General features: G+C 36.7%; 1 protein-coding gene across 1 annotated transcript in view; it reads right to left on the reverse strand.

Moving 5' to 3' along the window:
• The window catches only part of LOC126967392 (ras-like protein family member 10B), a 55,334-nt gene extending 45,205 nt beyond the window's left edge, over window positions 1–10,129 (reverse strand). Inside the window, exon 1 of the mRNA XM_050811836.1 lies at window positions 10,047–10,129. Coding sequence (XP_050667793.1) covers window positions 10,047–10,116 — 70 coding nt within the window. The 5' untranslated portion in view covers window positions 10,117–10,129. The remainder of the gene's footprint in view (window positions 1–10,046) is intronic.
• Window positions 10,130–19,760: the final 9,631 nt, after the last annotated feature.

Consider the following 19,760-nt stretch of genomic DNA (forward strand, 5'->3'; position numbering starts at 1 on the left):
AAATGCTTTTGAAGAACTATAGGCCTATATCACTTCTGAGCCATGTATAGAAGCTTTTCTCTAGGGTTATCACGAATCGTCTCGTGAGCAGGCTCGACAACTTCCAGCCTCCCGAAGAAGCCGGATTCCGGAAAGGCTTTAGCACCATAGACGTATGTATGTGACATACGCTGCGGCAGGTTAAGCAGAAGACAGAGGAGTATAACCAGCCACTATGCTTTTCGTTCGTGGACTATGAGAAAGCCTCTGATTCGATCGAGACCTGGGCGGTGCTTCAGTCTCTCCAGAGGTGCCACATTGATATATACACCTATATATCGAAGCGTTGAAGTGTATGTATAGAAACGCCACCATATCAGTCCGTATCCAGGATCAGATCTCGAAGCCTATCCGACTGCAGCAGGGAGTCAGACAAGGCGATGTCATATCGCCCAAGCTGTTCACCGCTGCGTTGGAAGATGTCTTTAAGCTTCTGGACTGGAACGGACTGGGCATCAACATCAACGGCGAATACATCACTCACTTTCGATTCGCAGACGATATCGTAATCATGGCAGAGCCCATGGAAGACTTAAGCCATATGCTCGATGGCCTCAATACAGCTTCCCAAGGAGCAGGGCTCAAAATGAACATGGATAAGACGAAGATCATGTCAAATGTCCATGTCGCACCTACTCCCATAGCAATTGGGAACTGTACTCTCGAAATTGTTGACGAGTACGTCTACCTCGGACAAACAATCCAGTTAGGCTGGTCCAATTTCGAGAAGGAGGTCACTCGTCGAATCCAACTCGGATGGGCAGCGTACGGGAAGCTCCGTAACATCTTCTCCTCCCAAATACCGCAGTGTCTAAGGACGAAGGTGTTCAACCAGTGTGTGTTGCCAGTGATGACTTACGGTGCACAGATGTGGTCGAAAACTCATGGTCGCTCCGAGGGCAATGGAGAGGGCTATGCTCGGAGTTTCCCAGGCGAGATCGAATCAGAAATGAGGAGATCTTATGTCTCAAGGTGACGAGCGCAATTTTAGTGCCGCTCAGAATTTCTGGGTTTTTCAAGAATGTTTTATGGAAAAGATAGACAAACGAGCGTACGGGTCATCTGGTGTTAAGTGATCACCGCCGCCTACTTTCTCTTGCAACACTAGAGGATTCACAGGAGCATTGCCGGCCTTTAAGGAAGGTGTACGCAATTTTTTTGAAGGCACCCATGTCATATCGTCCCGGAAACTTCGTAGTACGTGGAAGAAATCTCCCTGAAAACCGCACTGTGGAGGACACACATCCAGATGGCGGGGATGATATCCTAACTTGTGGCGTGTCATGTGAGGGTGGAATTTGGAACAATCTAGTACTTAATGGTTTTTATATATTTGAATGTAAGTCATAATTTAAGTGTATAAAGCTCTATCATTACATAGAGCACCTCTACAGTTCACTATTTTAATTGGAGAGCCACTTCATATTTGATTGAAAATACATATGCCTACTAATGCCTTGTTTGACACACTAGAGTTATTAGAAGTGAAATTTATATAATTGTATGAAAGGGTTTAGTACAAAAAAAAATATCTTATATTAATTCCATTTGTTTTATTGTACTTTATTAATTCATTGAAATAAAATCAGAACTAATCCTAATAAATTTTCATTTGCCAAAATATTAATAAAAAAATTAACAAAAAAGACCAACCGAGTAAAAAAAAACCAATTTCAAATCAATATAATATGCACTAAAATAGTTAATATTCAATATGATGTAGTTACAATTATTGTTATTTATTGGAATCGGTGTCCTATCACCGCGGCTCCGCACTCGCCTTTCACGTCGCGCGTGCGACACAAACACATCTCAGCTATTACTATGTATGTAATATATACCTATCTTTTCTGACACCCACTCCAACCAATTGAAATGGAACCACACGGGAGGCACCAGCTTTCAAATAAAAAAAGAATTATCAAAATTGGTTCACCCACTCGAAAGTTTTTAACAAAATGATTCACTTTGACACATAAGCTATCCAGTTTAGGTTGAAATATTATTACCTCATGGTACGAATGAATGAATGAAGTAAAGCAGTTTGCGATTCTATTTCCAACTTGATTTGACGTCAACCTAAATTGAATTGCTCTAATGACGTCGTGGTATAAATTACCAGTCTCCTTTGGGAGGCTCCTTTGCACAGGATGCCGGCTATATTGTAGCCACAACGGCGCCTATTTCTGCCGTGAAGCAGTAATGTGTAAGCATTACTGTGTTTTGGTCTGGAGGGGGCCGTAGCTACTGAAATTATTGGGCAAATGAGACTTAACATCTATCTCATCATCTATCTCAAGCGCAGTTGTAGTGCCACTCAGAATTTTTGAGGTTTTTCAAGAACCATCAGCTGAACGTCCTGCTCGTCTCGTACCTTATTTTATTTTAGGTCGTCAATTGAATTGCAATAACAGTTCATGGTAGGCCTGAGGTATGTTAAAAGAACACCCTCTCTTTTAACGTAGCACAATCTAATATGTGGCTAATAAAGTTATGTTCATGTTTCCCACATTACTAGATAGTTGCATTCAGAGTCCGACTTATTTACCTCCATTAAAGCATTCCCCACTCTCAGTGGAATTTAATTGTTCGGTTCGTTAATTTTCAGACAGTTTAGTGAAACAATCTCATTTATTTCTTGGCTATATTTGCATAAATGCATTCGTTATAATACTAACAGATGGACATAAGGTTCACTATTGAGTGATTACTCACGTCTTTAATTAACCCTATGGTCAAAGTTAATTTGACGTCAGTTACTAACGGATGGAGGTGGGGTTCACTTTATGGTGAAAGGTTTTTTCATGTCAGCCAGTAATTGATAGAAATGAGGTTTACTATAGAGTGATTACTCACGTTTCAAGCTGACGCCATGGTTATAGCTTATTTGAATTCAGCTACTGGATGTGGGGTTCACTTTATAGAATATCAAAGCATCAGTTGTAATGCACCGCCCACGCATTAAAACTGATGTTTAATTCCATGCCATGTTTTAATTATTACTTCGATTCATATAACGTTACCAAATCGCAACATACCTCGACATTTGTGATTCAGTTCGACTCTAAACATACATTCCTGGCGCTCCTCTTGGTTAAAATCTGTTGACTTTTGTCATAGGAAGCATGTTAATCATTTAACAAAGCTTAATAGTAAGTACCTTTACATATAAAAATTTCGTGACACGTTGTTTCTCTGCGATAAACTCCTAAATTACTGATCTGATTTTAATTAAATTTTGAACAATGTGTACAGTTGGATCCAACTTGAGAGATAAGATAGTTTTTATTTTGATTAGTGACCAATAATATTTTTTGATTTCAAATTTATGCCTAGGTTGTTAGAGTCTTCAAAAATCTTTACAGAGGGTACAAAATACTTGCATAAGATTTTGTTATGATATTCCTTACCACACACACACTCTTTTTGAACACCGACTTCATAATAAAAATAGAGTTTCGTAGGCAATTATATCTTGCTCGTTACTTTTTAATGTAGTTAAATCTATAAAATCATTTTACATATATAAAACGATTAAGTGGCTGTCGGACTCAAATAAGAGTTATCAGACTTGTCGAGGCAAGATTCAAAAGGAAGTGCCTCTACACGGTTTTTTTTATGAAAATACGGGACGACAAGTGCTGGAGGTATACTCGCAAAATCGACAACGATACATTCGGAACGATACGATAATACTCCGAATATATTGCAACTACCCTACTCTAACAAATGTTCGAATCCCTTATCGTTTATCGTTACCATAGACTAATATTTTGATTTTTTTACGATGTTAGTGTGAATGAAATATTTTAAAACCTAAACATTATCTGTGCTACGTCGCTGCTAAGTGTCAAAAGTCAAAACATAGTTTACGCGCTAAGGACCATGCCAGACTCTGCACCACCAATTTGGTATCATTAACACATAATGTAAATGTTAAAAAAATATGTAATGAATATAATATGACCATTTAAAATTGAATAAATAATACAAAACTCGCGGATAATAAAATGTAAAAAAAAGTAACTCAACCCTTCTCGTCGGCCACTTCCTATTTCTCAGGCGGCCATTTGCATTATTTCTACGCATAAGCGATCAACAAAATGACTTAAATGACTTAGTAGTAAAAGAATCCTGTTGAATAGTAAATCACATATAATTATTTCAATAATATTTATAAAGTATGTATATTGTATGGCAAATATATCTATACAACTTGAAACGATATTAGCATCGACAGCCTAGAAGGTGTCGTTGAGATTATCGTAAAAGTGACGTTTGATTATTTGTGAAATTCGAATATTCGTCTGATATTTTTAACTAAGAATAGGGTAAGGACCAATAATATCGAATAATGTTTCGTTCGTTCAATCATCGTTTCGACATTGAATACGATGTAAATAAGAGTAGGATTCGTCACGACTAATGCAACGATTTATCGAATATCGATTTTAGGAGTAAGCCTGCAGGACGTTCAGTTGATGGTAATTGATACGCCCTGCCCATTACAATGCAGTGCCGCTTAGGAATCTTGAAAAGCCCAGAAAATCTGAGCGGCACTGCAATTGCACTCGTCACCTTGAGACATAAGATGTTAAGTCTAATTTGGCCAGTAATTTCACTAGCTACGGCGCCGTTCAGACCGAAACACGGGTATGTTTACATTACTGCTTCACGGCAGAAATAGGCGCCGTTGTGGTACCCTTAATCTAGCCGGAATCCTGTGCTATTTAGGGGTAGATTAAAATACAGCGCCTATTAATGCTGTAAATTTTATAAATGTAACGTTTAGATTTTATTTCGAACTTCCAACGCGGAGAAATCTTATTGAAAAATACGAAAATAAATTCCAAATAAGTAATAAAATGATCAAACGTAGATATATCAAATAAGCAAGTTCTATATTGACGTGAACAGAATACAAATAACACCTTGATGAGATTGGCTGAGAGAAACGAGAGAACTTCGGACAAAGAAAACATCCACAGATAATATTATTGAATGAGTAAAAATCAACTTTTCCATCTACGTGATCCGGATTGACGATGGTGAGCTATCAATGTTTTAGATGGTTAAGTTAGATTAAGGATTGGTCTCCGCTCTAACTATATACCGCGTTTCCTAAGAACAATAGCTTTTATTATTAAGGCAACTATTAGATGCTTGTGTGCGTGGCATCTTGACACTCAATGGCATTTTTGTAACATACGCTTCGTGTTATTTTATATTGAAATTAATAAAATATAAAATACATACTGATGATATTTGATCCGAGTGTCTTTTTTATTTCTTGTAGTATTATTTTAACAAAGTTTCACTACGCAACCCGCCATTTTAGTTTCAGTTATTAGCAAAGTTTAACAGAACATTTGGCACGTCAACGTCACACATTGTTCGAGATAGGCTCGAGTACGCCCACTTTTGCGTAGTGTTAGTTGCCGCACTTTGCGAATACGCCTGAGGTATCAAGTTGGAGCACAGCGGAGACCAATTCTTAATCTACGAGTAACAATACAAAATATCCTAGGCGTAGAGTAGGTAATGTGAATATGATATCACACTGCGTCCGCTACCCTAATAAAACGACTCATGTGCCTGTTATTACATCGACACACACTCCCCTATAAATAGAAATATTATAACAGCCTTATGCACATCTGTTTTGCGCTACAGAAAGGTGTGTGTAGGGACACACGTATGCAAATATGCTTAAGGAAGCTATTTGTATATGAATGTCTGTAACTCATTTAGGTCGGTACACTTATAATAATTAATGTGATTAAGTAATATACATATTGAAGATGCTATCTTGGATTTTTATTGAAGGCTACACTTCCGCCGTCAAATAGGACCGTACTCTACAGTGTGGTACTGTCATTGACAAATACTGGCATGCGTAGATTATTTATACGTCTAGATAGTCTCTTGCTGTTAAACAACCGATGAAAACAGGCCAGGGTTAATACTTTAGTTTGCGTGACAAGCTACAGCTTAAACTCTCGATTTGTATGTCAGTTTGTGTTAGTGTGCGTGCATTGCTCAAAATAGGGGCTTACATACACGAACACTTTTTTTTTTAATATTCTCCTCTTAGTCGGACATTCTTGTCAGACGAGTGGTCGTGGTTGCGCTGACGAGGTACACGGTAGGGTGTTCGGTGGGTCGATATCCTTTCTGAGGGTAGCTCTCCTGGCGATGTGCTTCCATTTCTGACTATTAGAGGCGTTGCGAGTACACTGGACAGTGGTGGACTAAGTACCCTTTGTGATGGCGTCTATCCAGAGTGTTGGCGATAGACGGCGTGCTCTCTTGCCTTTCACCTGGCCCTGATCTATCAGTCTCTCCATCGAGTTCTCATTTCTAGAGACGTGACCAAAAGACTTCAGTATTCTAAGTTGCACAATTGACGATAGTCTGTCTTTAATACGAAGCTCTTTGATGATATTATATACATTGGTGCGAAATGCCGTTCACGGGATCTGTAGGAGGCGTCTCCAGCACCACATCTCTAATGCATCGATTTTACGGCGATCCTGCAGTCTCAGATACCAAGTATCGGCTCTATAAAGAAAGATTGGAAACAAAAGGCATCTCATCAATTGTTAATATTACATTTTATAAAAAAGATAGCTTAAGTAGGTAATCGGGGAGTCCTAATACAACCACCCCCAATCAACACCTTAGGGAGGAGGGGATGGCTGAAAACCTGCGCTGTATGGAAACATATCCATGATTCCATGTCAGGTATTTTGCCTATTGTTTCATCGCGTAGCTTAATTATTCATATTATATTTGAAATGTATGTATGGCAAAAAAGAATTTAATATTATTTTCACCACTCCAGCACAAAAAGGGCGCTATTGCTATGTGAAGACTCGCAGCAAAAACGCTTTTTGCTGCGAGTGTGAGGCAAAGTGATTTAAATTTCGAACCCCACGTGACCATACATCCGAGAATTACTCCGCGTTCAAAAAATAAACAATGCGATCCGGTGCGTTCCGAAACTCATTTTAGCCTAGCGTATTATCTCATTGTCACAAAAACTTTTACGTTACTTACTTTACAACTATTGATTTTTTTATTTATTCATTTAGTCATTATCATAGTTGTTGCTCTTAACTACTCTTATAACCTACAACACTTTTCTCACTGGTCGAGGTGAAAAGTTGTATGTTTCACATGAGAGCAAATTTTGTTTTGTTTCGTGTCTTTAAATCCCTCACAACCTCAGTAGTGTATATTAGAATCACTTGCAACGCTCGTGATTCAATTCTAGCCTACTTCGCCAATTCGTGATTTAAAGTCAGCTCGAAAAAAATAACTTTGCTCACTTGCTGAACAAATAACTATATTATTACTAGTTGACCCGACAGACGTTGTTCTGTATATCTATACTTATATTATAAAGAGGAAAGATTTGATTGTTTGTTTGTTTGCATTGAATAGGCTCCGCAACTACTGAACCGATTTGAATAATTATTTCACTGTTGGGAAGCATGTACATCATCCCCGAATGTTATAGGCTATATAACATTTTCAAAAAAAAATAGGGATCCCTACTAAAAGTCCAGTAATGTAACCCTAATAGGTGTAAAAATATGTACGCAAACGACGTCGCGGGGTATCAGCTAGCAATAAATAAAATAATGTTTTTTATGAATTTGTCAATAATATATCATAACATTAAGAATTATTTCGTAAAATATGCCCCCTGTTGTTGTAATGAAATTGTTTTACAGCAGAACTGTCAAACCGTGCGTCAATAAATTCTCTCATAGAAAATATGTCCATACAAAACAAATATCGGACGACGGGGGACACATCAAAGGAAAAACAAAATTGTTGTTTTTATTTAATTCCGAACACTTTCATATTTATTCACCTTTTAAACCTGGACTTCAATAAATGATTCAAGACCAAAATTAGCCGAATCGGTCCAGCCGTTCTCGAGTTTTAGCGAGACTAACGAACAGCAATTAATTTTTTTTTATATATATAGCTACAAGCTACAACCTCAATTTTTTCAGACGTTGTCACAGCTACTACAAGATTTCTTAAATTCTATAACAACACATTCGTTTGTAAAATACTGCCGCCTACAGTCGACATCGTCAAGAGCGACATCAAAAGTCAATTTCCTAATATGCAAATATTGGGATTGAGTAGGTTACAGTTTTGTTTTACAGTTGGTAAAGTAGATCCTGCAGATGAAGCAAAAACCTGAGAGTTGAACAAGACATATCAAGATTTATGAACGATACGTCACTCGAACGGTTGGCTCTGTGGAAGATCGTGGGTTCGAGTTCCGCATCGTTCATAAATTTTTGTTTCAAATTCAATTTGTGCAATTAATCCCAGGAGTGAGGGTTATCACTTTAAAAACATAACAAATTGTTTAGATCGGACAGAATTTTAAATGAAGTACTTAATTGTACTTTTCCTGTGTGATAGTTAATGAAAAATATGCTGTTTGCGGTATTAGTTGTTAAGGTCAAGATCACCGGAATATGTTGGTTGAGGTTAGCGCAGGACCAATCGACATGGAGATGTTTGGGGGAGGCCTTTGTCCAGGGGACGTCGTCCGGCTGATGATGATGAAATGATAAAGTTATTTACAGAGCACTCGATCCCTACAGTTCGAGCAGCACTGCATTTTTTTTATGATAGTAAGGGACGAGACGAGCGGGCCGTTCAGCTGATGGTAATTGATACGACCTGCCCATTACAATGCAGTACCGCTCAAGATTCTTGAGAAACCCAAAAATTCTGAGCGACACTACAATTGCGCTCGTCACCTTGAGACATAAGATGTCTCAAGGTGACGTCTCAATTGCCTAGTAATTTCACTAGCTACGGCGCCCTTCAGACCGAATCACAATAAAACTTACACATTTCTGCTTCACGGCAGAAATAGGCGCTATTGTGGTACCCATAATCTAGCCGGCATCCAGTGCTAAGGAGCCTGGCCACTGGTTGTATGCGGTCAAATAGTACGGGCTGATGCTGGTATTAACCAGACTTGATGTGAGACCAATACTTAGCTAGTGGCCCGATCTGTACCTGAAACTCTATAGTTCTTCATAATACCCGCCCATACTATAACTGTTGAGCCGTTGTATGGATGAACTTTCTGAATGCCCCTAAGTCTTTTAGTATTTCCGGGCTGACGGTATACTCGCACCATTCTTGTATAACGCCTACCTGAATCGCGATTCATCGGAAAACATAACTTTATCCCATTGTTCCTGGGTCCATGTTCTGCGTTCTCTACTCCATTCATTTCGACAAGCGCGATTCCCGTGACGTATCGGTGGGCACCTAATTAGGCGTAGGCCGTACTCGTGCAGTCGATTTCGCACAGTTTGGGGACTTACATCAACACCACTTGAATTTTGTTGCCTCAAACTTATTTCTCGAGCGGTTAACATCGGCTGGCATCTTGCAGTCAGTTGTATGTACCGGTCTTGCCGAGTGGTTGAACTCCTTTTACAGCCTGAATGCTATTCACAGGGTTCCCTTGTAATATTGTAGCGCTGCCAAAGACGACAAATAACACTTCTATGAATGCCAAAATCCCGAGATACCTGCAATTGATTACTTCCCGCTTGCAACATCCCTACAGCTCTTTGAATTTCACTTGCCTTCAAATGACGTCGCTCCATGACGTAAAGAATATCTAACAATTCAATTTTATCGCTAACTTTATTTAAATGGTTGGTAAAATTAAAAAAAATCAAGACTATAATAATAAAGACTTAGAAATTAATTAATATAGATGGTAAATTTGTAATATCATGCATGTTGCTTAGACTTTTTTAATGTGTGTATATTAGATCGTTAGTGATCTTCTCTCCATCCAACCTAGTGAGCAGGCAGTTCGAGGTCCGAGACACCCCACGCATGTGTGCTACATTTTAGTACTCAAAGGCCCCCGGCCAGCTTCGCTGTAAAAGCCTTTAGGGCTATCAGCACAGAGGTTTTTAGTCGATATTTTTGTATGTACTTACGGATCGTGTATTTCTTGTCGGAGTGCCGAGCATTCCTGGTCTGTGAAGGACGCCTTTTATTGTATCGCATTGTCGTTTATTCTGCAACAAAACACTGTCTTGAGTCTTCATGACTACTACTATTTAAATATTCACGATATAATTTCCGCGGCGTGGGCGTTCGATATTGCAGCAGTGATGTGCTACAGTCATGGCCCAGTCGAGAATGGAGCGAACACCCTCAGGCTATTTAATTATAAATGTTTATAGTACGATATTCTTCTCACGTCTGAGACATAGCGTTTAGAATGGGTGGTAGTTTTTTGACATTCCATAAGTGTTTGTAATAAAAAAGAAAAGGATTGTGTGGTTTATGAAACCACGGTAAAAGTGAAACTTTTTTTCACATTATAGACATTTAACTAAAAATTTTTGGAATAATATTCCATTAAGGGTATAAAAATCGCTTTATCAATCTTAATTTTATATTTGGAGAATTGGAATGATAATGGGAAATAATAAAAGTAGACTAAGGCTAGGGTTACTATGGATGCGAGTTCTGACGAAAATTTGTTCTGACGAGTTCTGACGGATTCGTCAGAAGAAACAAACCCCTGGTATCCAATGACAGTGTTTACACTGGCAACGACGAACGCGTCAGAACATGCACGACGTCCGTCGTCAGAACCACTCGAGCGTTCAAACGAGTTTGATTTTTTCGCACGACCTGCGTCTGCGAATTTCGAGTGATTTGGTTTCCACCATGGATAACGCGAAATTGATCAGTCTCGTGTACGAGAACAGTTGTTTGTGGGATATGAGAGACAAAAATTATCACAACAGAGATATTTCTAGGTAAAAGTGGGGAAAGTTGCTACAGAACTCAAAACTAGCAGTAAGTACAATTTTTTATTTTGATGTGGGGTTTACATTAATTAGGTACCTACATGAGCAATTAGAATTAATGTTACATTTTATATATCAAGAACATGACTTGTAGAGCTATAGATTATTACAGTATGTTGTATTGAAATGGAATTTCACCGGCTGGACTAACAATATTATTTTTCATGGTTTCTCTAGTCTCATTCGCGCTTCTTCCGTAGTGATTATATCTCCGTGAAACTGGCACATTGTGTACTCAAAGTCCACCTCGAGAATATCAACGGAAGTAAGACCTTCTTTATCGATGTCAAATCATATTCATCAAATTCGTCCTTCTTCGCTGGACGGCAGAAGCGAACTGACTATCAGAATAACAGAAAAGGCGCACAGTGTAGACGAGGATTTCGGACGTACTCGTCAGAATGAATTTTCATCAGAACTCGCATCCACAGTAACCCTAGCCTTAGTCTCCAAGTAATATTTTTATTGAACTCTGTGTCTTAGCCCTGGTTAAAAATATCGATTGAAAAGGATTATATTAAACACTGACAAAAACAAAAATATAGCGTGGAGCACTGGCACAAATGAGTAATCGTTTATACACTACACGGTCAGCTGCTGCGAACTATAGGCGCCGCCCGAGCGTCACGCGACATGCAACACACAGACGAAAATATTTGAGACGATGTAATAAAAGTTTCACTTTAATAAATTTTATTGTAAATATAATTATTATTAAATAACGGACATAAAAACAATCGTTTCACCTGGAAAAAGTATTTAATCAAGGTGACTAGTGGAGAAATTCAATTGAGTCTATTTTTACGACACTGTAGAGTTGGTTATATTGTTTCAAATGATATTAAAAATGATGTCGCGTGTATTTTTTGGTTTCCTTGCAAAATATTTAGATCCAATGATCCGTCGACAAGTCGAGAAATTTACCAGTGGGGGGCACCTTTGTATAGGATGCCGGCTAGATTATGGGTACCATAACGGCGCCTATTTCTGCCGTGAAGTAGTAGTGTATAAGCATTACTGTATTTCGGTCTGATGGGCGCCGTAGCGAGTGAAATTACTGGGCAAATGAGACTTAACATCTTATGTCTAAAGGTGACGAACGCAGTTGTAGTGCCGTTTAGAATTTTTGGGTTTTTCAAGAATCCCGAGTGGCACTGCATTGTGGGCAGGATGTATCAATCAGATGAAGGTCCTGCTCATCTCGCCCCTGATTATCATAAAAAAAAGCGAGAGAGAAGAATATATTGGAGATTAAAAATTATTACAATATTCGGTATGTCTTCTAATAACATTATTATAACTCGGTTATAATAAATTACTTGTTTATCAACATTACTGTCAATATATCTTACCTTTTATTTAAAAAAAAATATCACTCTACGCACAACCTTTAACCACAATTTTTCATAATATTGATAGAGTCAGATATGTATGAAGAAAAAACGATTTTTATATCTTTATAGGAAGACTAAAAAACTATATTACTTTTAAGAAAATAGCACTAATTAATAATATGTTATTTTCACACAAAGATTGTTGTTCGTAATATCATAGACTTAATTTACCGTAAATATTTATGTTATTATAAGCTCATTTTCCTAATTATTTAAGCTGCAATTTTTAATTCATTTTCAATTATAAAAATCAAATTTAAATTCATATTTAACGTGAGTAAAAACAACAAATGTAATATTTTCGCTCCAGTGCAACTAGTACTGGATTTGACATTTCTGTGTTGCCACATATCGAGAATAGATGGCACAAATTCCACAGAGTATTTATAAATTCCAATCTTGTTTACATCACAACCTACTGGACAATTTAAACTTCGAATCGAATTTTCTATGGTTTTTCAAAGTTTAACTCATATTATTGGTTTAACAAACAAATTTCACAGTATCATTTACGGCCGTTTTCTATTACTTGTATAATTAATAATTGTATAATTATTTATTTATTATATTTATTTTAATATATATATATATATATATATATATATATATATTTTAATTGTATAACTTGTAAGACGTAGACAAATCTATCCTCTTACGCTTGCTTAAATTTCAATAACCTATTGACAGATAGCATTGGACTATAACTATATTGGACATAACTATGGATAGATAAGATCTTTTCATTAAACGGTGACAGCAATGTATCCATAGGTTAAACTAAGGGTAGATGGGTTATTGAAAACTGAAAGGTAAGCTGAAGATTCAAATCTTATAGAATATTTTTCGTTGAATACTTGACATGATTTGTAATGCGGTTAAGCACCCATTTCTGCACCATCCAACAAAAACTTTTTACAAAAAAACAAACGAATTCAAAAACACTATTCCATAATAATAATAATACTTTATTTCATTTTCTTTTACACTCACTGCAAATAACTTAAATTACTAAATGTACAATATTTATTACATAATACCAATTATTTACATCATTTTATCGCTAATTGTAACAATACATTGAACATTGAAAATTGCAGTGATATTAAAAGACCTCTGACCCCGAAACTAGTATATTCCATAAAAATAGATATAAACGTGCACTAAAAAGTATAAAAATAATTGCGTATTTTAATACAATCTTATTAATTAATCTGATTCTAGTTACGATTATTGTTATTTTTGGAATTGGTGTCCTTCCGCCGCGACCCGCTCACGCCTCTCGCCTCCTCACGACTCAAGCACATCTCCCCTATAACTATGTATGTAGTAACAAATCTATTTTGGATTACCATTGATCATCATAATCGACTTCGACAATTACTTGACCATAACAATGTTATGTTATGTAGATGACTTAAATATCCGGATATCATTAAAAAGATTCGGTCGAATATCGTAAATTTTCTCCTAAGAATCGAAGAGTTCCGTTACTTTGCCATGGATTCCGTAATCAGAACCTAACCAAACTCTCACCAAACTATGTTTGAAGTATATCCGTTCCAATAAAAAAAGAATTATCAAAATCGGTTGGCGCGATATTGAGTTATTCGTAAATTTATCATCCACTTTGCAATACGTATGTATAGGAAATTTACAACTTTTATGGTTTTCTCATGGATGCCATTGTGAGATCTGCAAAAAACTCACTGACACCAATATATTTGTGACGCTTGTCGTCTTCGGCAGTCAAAGCAGCAGCCTCAGCACCAACTGACGTAACTTGGACATGAGAAGGAGCCACAGTGTCGGCGCAAGTCACGTCCCACACCAGCACGTATCTTAAAATATATATACCAGGTAGTGAAAGTTTTAATTTTATATTATCACAGTAGTATTTTCACTCATTAACGCGATTGTTTTACATTTAAATAAAACACATTTAAAGGATTAAAACACGTATAATTGTAACGGTTCTACATTACATTTTTGCGTAAAAGTTACATTTTTATTTCAGTTAACCCGACGTGTCCCCCTGAAATCGAGATCTGGAAAGGTCTTGAAACGTCCGGTCAACTAAAATAAAAAAATTAAAAGTGTTTTATTTAAATAATCACAGTATTGTAAATATAGTTATAAGATTTGTTTTGTTTGAATAGATGATAATACTTCCTGAATTATAATAAATTAATTTCAATAAAAGTTACATCTTCATATTAAGGCTACATACATATTCCACGTAAACAGGGACAATCTGCCCAGTAATTGGCAACACAGTTCTTTGACGCATGCGCAATCTATTCGCGCCTAGATACTTTCAGTATTGTTTGGTTATTTATTGATTTCGTACTGTTATGCCCAGGGGCTATGCATTAGCCAGTATTTAGCCTTGATTTGCGACGGTTGTATGATAAAATTTTATTGAATGCTACGTGCTGATTGGAGAGACGTTGGTCTATCCAATTCGTGCAAAATTTGATAAACTTATGAATTTATAAACAGCCATTAGAATTAAAGAAGCCAAATATTTAGTACTAGTGTTTTGTTTTGAAAAGATGTGTTAGCAGAACTGTCCAACGTTAGATCATTTATACGTCTTGATAGTGCTCGTCTTGTTCCTTATCTTCAAAAAAAAATAGTAACTTAACTGTATAATCATTTGTAATTTTATATGTTAGATATTCTGTCGCATTAAGTCAAACCTGTAACGTAATTTTTTATTTATTTATTTATCAAACAACTGTCAACGTCATCTATACGTAGACAGTTGTTTGATAAATAAATAAATAAAAAAATACGTGTAAACGTTACATTAAAAGTAATTGTTAGTTGTAGTAAATGTTTTTACAATATTATTATTAATTTTTTGTGAAAAAATTGCCACCAATTTAACTGCAGGCGTTATTTTTGAAATGTTTTTTTTTTCTTTTTTTCTTTCTTTAAATTGCTTCAAAAGTATGAGGCCTTGAATAGTGATTATAACAAAATATGGATGGATATGATGGATATGGGTTTGTTGTTGTACATATATCGTCTACGTCGATAATTAAATTGTAACGGTCGATAAAAGGCATTTATTTTCTATTAAATGGATTCCCTTAGAATTCTTTATGATGTTATCTATATATATATATAAGAGATTTCCACGTATATAGTCACTCATCACGATATTTCTGGAACCATTAGAGGTAGACTTGAAATTTGGTAGGAATATCCTTTTTACCGAGTAAAGGTCAGCTAAGAACGGTGTTTCCAAATTTCCATCCGCAAGAGTTTTTTTTTATTATGAACAGAACAACGTCTGTCGGGTCAGCTAGTTTCTAATACTACTACTACTGATTTGGAAACAAATGGCGGATAATTGAATGAAATAATTATTGCGAATAGTTGCTCACCAAATCTAGGGTTTCGGAGAAATGAATCTGGAATATACATGTGCACAAAGGTGCGCGTTGCTGAGCAACGCTTAGAGTGAATATAAGTTTGGCGGAGTAATACGGGGTTGTCTCGGCAAATGTACAGACAGAAAAACGAAGCGACCCTATAGGGATTGGGTCTCTATTTCCCAACTCAAATTTTTACCTAAATGGTTAAATAGTCTGGTTTGCACCAGTGACAAATTAGTTAAAACTGAATTTAAATTAGATTAACTAATTTTTTTTATGGAAAAGGACAATGAAAGTGATAGCAAATAACTATGAATATCACCGCCGCCCACATTGTTTGCAACACCAGAGGAATCACAGGAGCGTTGCTGGTCTTTCAGGAAGGTGTACGCGCTTTTAGAAGGTACCCATTTCGTATCGTCCCGGAAACACCGCACAAGGAAGCTAATTCCACAGTTTTGTAGTACGTGGAAAAAAGCTCCTTGAAAATCGCACTGTGAAGGACCGCTACACATCCAGATGGTGGGGATGATATCCTAATTTGTGGCGTGTTGTGCGAAGTTATAATTCGGCGGCAGGAATCTGATGATTTTTTTAGATCAAATTTCTTTTTAATTTATTTATTGGAACGACAAGCAAGCTCAATTTCTCTTTTTCTCAACAAAAAAGAGTTTTCATGTTAATTTTAGAGGTGATCAAGCCTATCAACCTAGAATCATTTACTCTGGAAGAATTATTTACTTATTACAGAACTAGTTATGGGAATTTTACATGGAGATGCCAATTTTTAAATAAAATATTTTACGTCCTGTAACTTTTTATCAGTTATATTATACTGTATTTCTAAATTACATAAATTAAATGTATATAAATATTTTAATTTTTAAATAACTTACTAAACGTCAAAACTTACCAGTATGCCTCAAACATGAGAGGACCGTACGCAAGGAAATCAGACGATTATGGAGGTTAGAGGTAAGAAGTATTACCTCATATGGGAGAAAATTTGAAAAGTGTCCAGCTCTATGTTGTAAATAATAGTTCAAAAAGCTTTCACAATGGCACTGGTATTGTATGAAGTACGGTGAATATAGCAATTGTAAACGGATTGAAATATGAAAATTTAATGAAGTAGGCGTTACTTTGCGGAAATCCATAATTATACAAATGATTTGAGTTTTCTTTAGTGTTAATTCTGCCAATATTTGTCTTTAAACAATTCGACACGTGTTTCGCATCTACACGAAGCATCCTCAGGACGTGTTGTCTCGTCAAAATCTGGCACAAGACTGAATCAAATGAGTTTTTTTTTTGCGCCCAAACAAAGGGAAAGGGCTACCCTACGGGATAACGACGGGAGGGAGGTGGTGAATGCTCATGCATACCAACGCAGCCTACGTCTGGGTTGGTTATGTGGGACTTACGTGAAAGTCACGTGAAAACCTAGGTGCCTACCCACTAAACACCACCTGCAGTTGGCTTTGGGCAGATGTCCTCTAAGCCTTCATGGAAGGCGACCTTCTCCTGGGGAGAGAGAGGCGCAAGCGGCACTTCCTGTGGAGTATCCGCTGAGATAATCAAATGAGCCGGAAGCCGCTCTTTTATACCCTCGTCCCATGAAATCACGCTGTGATTGGTCGGCTGTTGTAACGTATTACCCCCGGAAGAGATACGTAACAAAGGTGATAGGACTAAATTTGTCTGATCATTCAACAATGTAAACATGTTATTGAATGAACAAAACGAACGTCCTGAGGATGCCTCGTGTAGAGGCGAAACACGCGTCGAATCGTTTAAAGACAAATATTGGCGGAATTAACACTAAAGGAAACTCAAATCATTTGTATGGATTGAAATATGCCGTGTTAAAAAATGAATATTGTTGTCGTCTAAACTAGTTAGTTATTGAACATTTCAACAACAATAATGTAGTAACCTAACTAACCTTAAAAAATATTATAGGGAAACGTGCACCTAGAGTGATTGGTATATTTTATATTTGGCGCTTTTATATTTTAACGCCTGTCTAATTTAATGCATTTTGACGGACACTTTTTCATATACACAGATGATTCTCCTTACCTCTACCCTCCATGCAGTTCATTAGGGATCCAACGACAACAAAGTTTCCGAACTTTCAATTCTTCGTGTGAAATTTTATATAAATGTGAATTTTTAATACCAATCGGTATGAGCCAAATTCAGATGAACACGATTGGTTGGGGATTCCCACTAGTCCTCGAATTGTCTCATAGGTAATCCGCGGTTTAATTTAAGTTAGCCTCCTAACATTAGCCACATTATGTAAAGAAACCCGAGTTCTCTCTAATTCAGCAAGGTACTTCTCTCCCAAAAGCATTTTGAAGACGAGCGGCACAGTCTTGCGGGGAGCGAGAACTTTTAAAATCATAAAAAATCATCGCTCTAAAATCTTTTCGACTTAATTCCATTTTCTTTGCGTTTGTGGAACTTGGATATGTGACAAAAAACAAATGATTTCCGGCTATTTGTTTTTTGTGCAAAACTTTTAATGTGCCCCATGTATATATCTTAATATATATAAATTACGTGACACGTTGTTTGTCCGCGATGGACTCCTAAATTAATGAATGGATTTTAATGGGGATTACTCCATGGGGTGCAGTTTGGTCCAACTTGAGTGCTAGAGATTACGGGCCTATAATTATTTTTATTTTCAATATTTGTTTTGTATGGACATATTTTCTATGAGAGAATTTAGTAAGTAGTAACGCACGGTTTGACAGTTCCGCTGTGAAACAATTTCATTATAACAACAGGGAGCATTTTTTACGAAATAATTCTTGATGTTTTGAAATATTATTGGCAAATTCCTATAAAACAGCATTTTTTATTATCTACAGAACAACGTACGTTGAGGCAGCTAGTATATATATAGATGAAAGAAATATATAAAAGATGTATTTGTAACACCGGCTCAATCTACAGACTTTTCAAAACTTCTTTAAAATCAAGGCTAATTAAATTTCTGATACACAATCCGAATAGCTGATTAGTTAATCAATATTTATTTATTCTGTTTTGTTTGTATAATAGTGGGAGGTTCCTTTGCACAGGATGCCGGCTAGATTATGGGTACCGGCGCCTATTTCTGCCGTGAAGCAGTAATGTGTAAGCATTACTGTGTTTCGGTCTGAAGGGCGCCGTAGCTAGTGAAATTACTGGGCAAATGAGACTGAACATCTTATGTCTGAAGGTGACGAGCGCAATTGTAGTGCTGCTCAGAATTTTTGAGTTTTTCAAGAATCCTGAGCAGCACTGCATTGTAATGGGCAGGGCGTATCAATTAGCATCAGCTGAACGTCCTGCTCGTCTCGTCCCTTATTATCAAAAAAAAAAAAATAGCCTGGATGTCTGTTGTGGAACTCTTAATGGCAACAGTTATATTTGATGCAAATGAATCGTTAATTACAATATTATGTACCTACATTGGATCTTAATCTCATGATGAGAACACATTATATATTATGTGTCTGACGCACTAGCTACATATTACAACTATTGTTTGAAAACAAAATTTTATGAACGATGCGGGACTCGAACCCACGACATCTCGCGTTCCGTGCGAGCGCTCTTACCAACTCATCCAACCGTTCGAGTGACGTATTGTTGATAAAATCTTGTATGCTTTGTTCAACTCTCAGTTTGTGGCTTCATCTATACTAATATTAAAAAGAGGAAAGATTTGATTGTTTGTTTGTTTGCATTGAATAGGCTCCGAAACTTTTGAACCGATTTGAAAAGTTCTTTCACTGTTGGAAAGCTACACTAACCCCGGATGACATAGGCTATATTATATATTTTTTTAAATCGGGGATCCTTACTAAAATTCCAATAATGTAACCAGAGGTGTAAAAAAAATTACCTAAAATATTTTTTACATCGCGTGTGATGCGAAAAGTATTAATGGCTTTGCAGAACACCTAATTATTTACAAGTGTTGCAACAGCGTTTTTTTTATGTTACGAGTGTTCTTTTATTTTTTTTCTTTTGTCCTGTGTGTATGCACACGA

The sequence above is a fragment of the Leptidea sinapis genome, chromosome 13, assembly GCF_905404315.1.
Source record: "Leptidea sinapis chromosome 13, ilLepSina1.1, whole genome shotgun sequence".
Lineage (NCBI taxonomy): Eukaryota > Metazoa > Arthropoda > Insecta > Lepidoptera > Pieridae > Leptidea > Leptidea sinapis.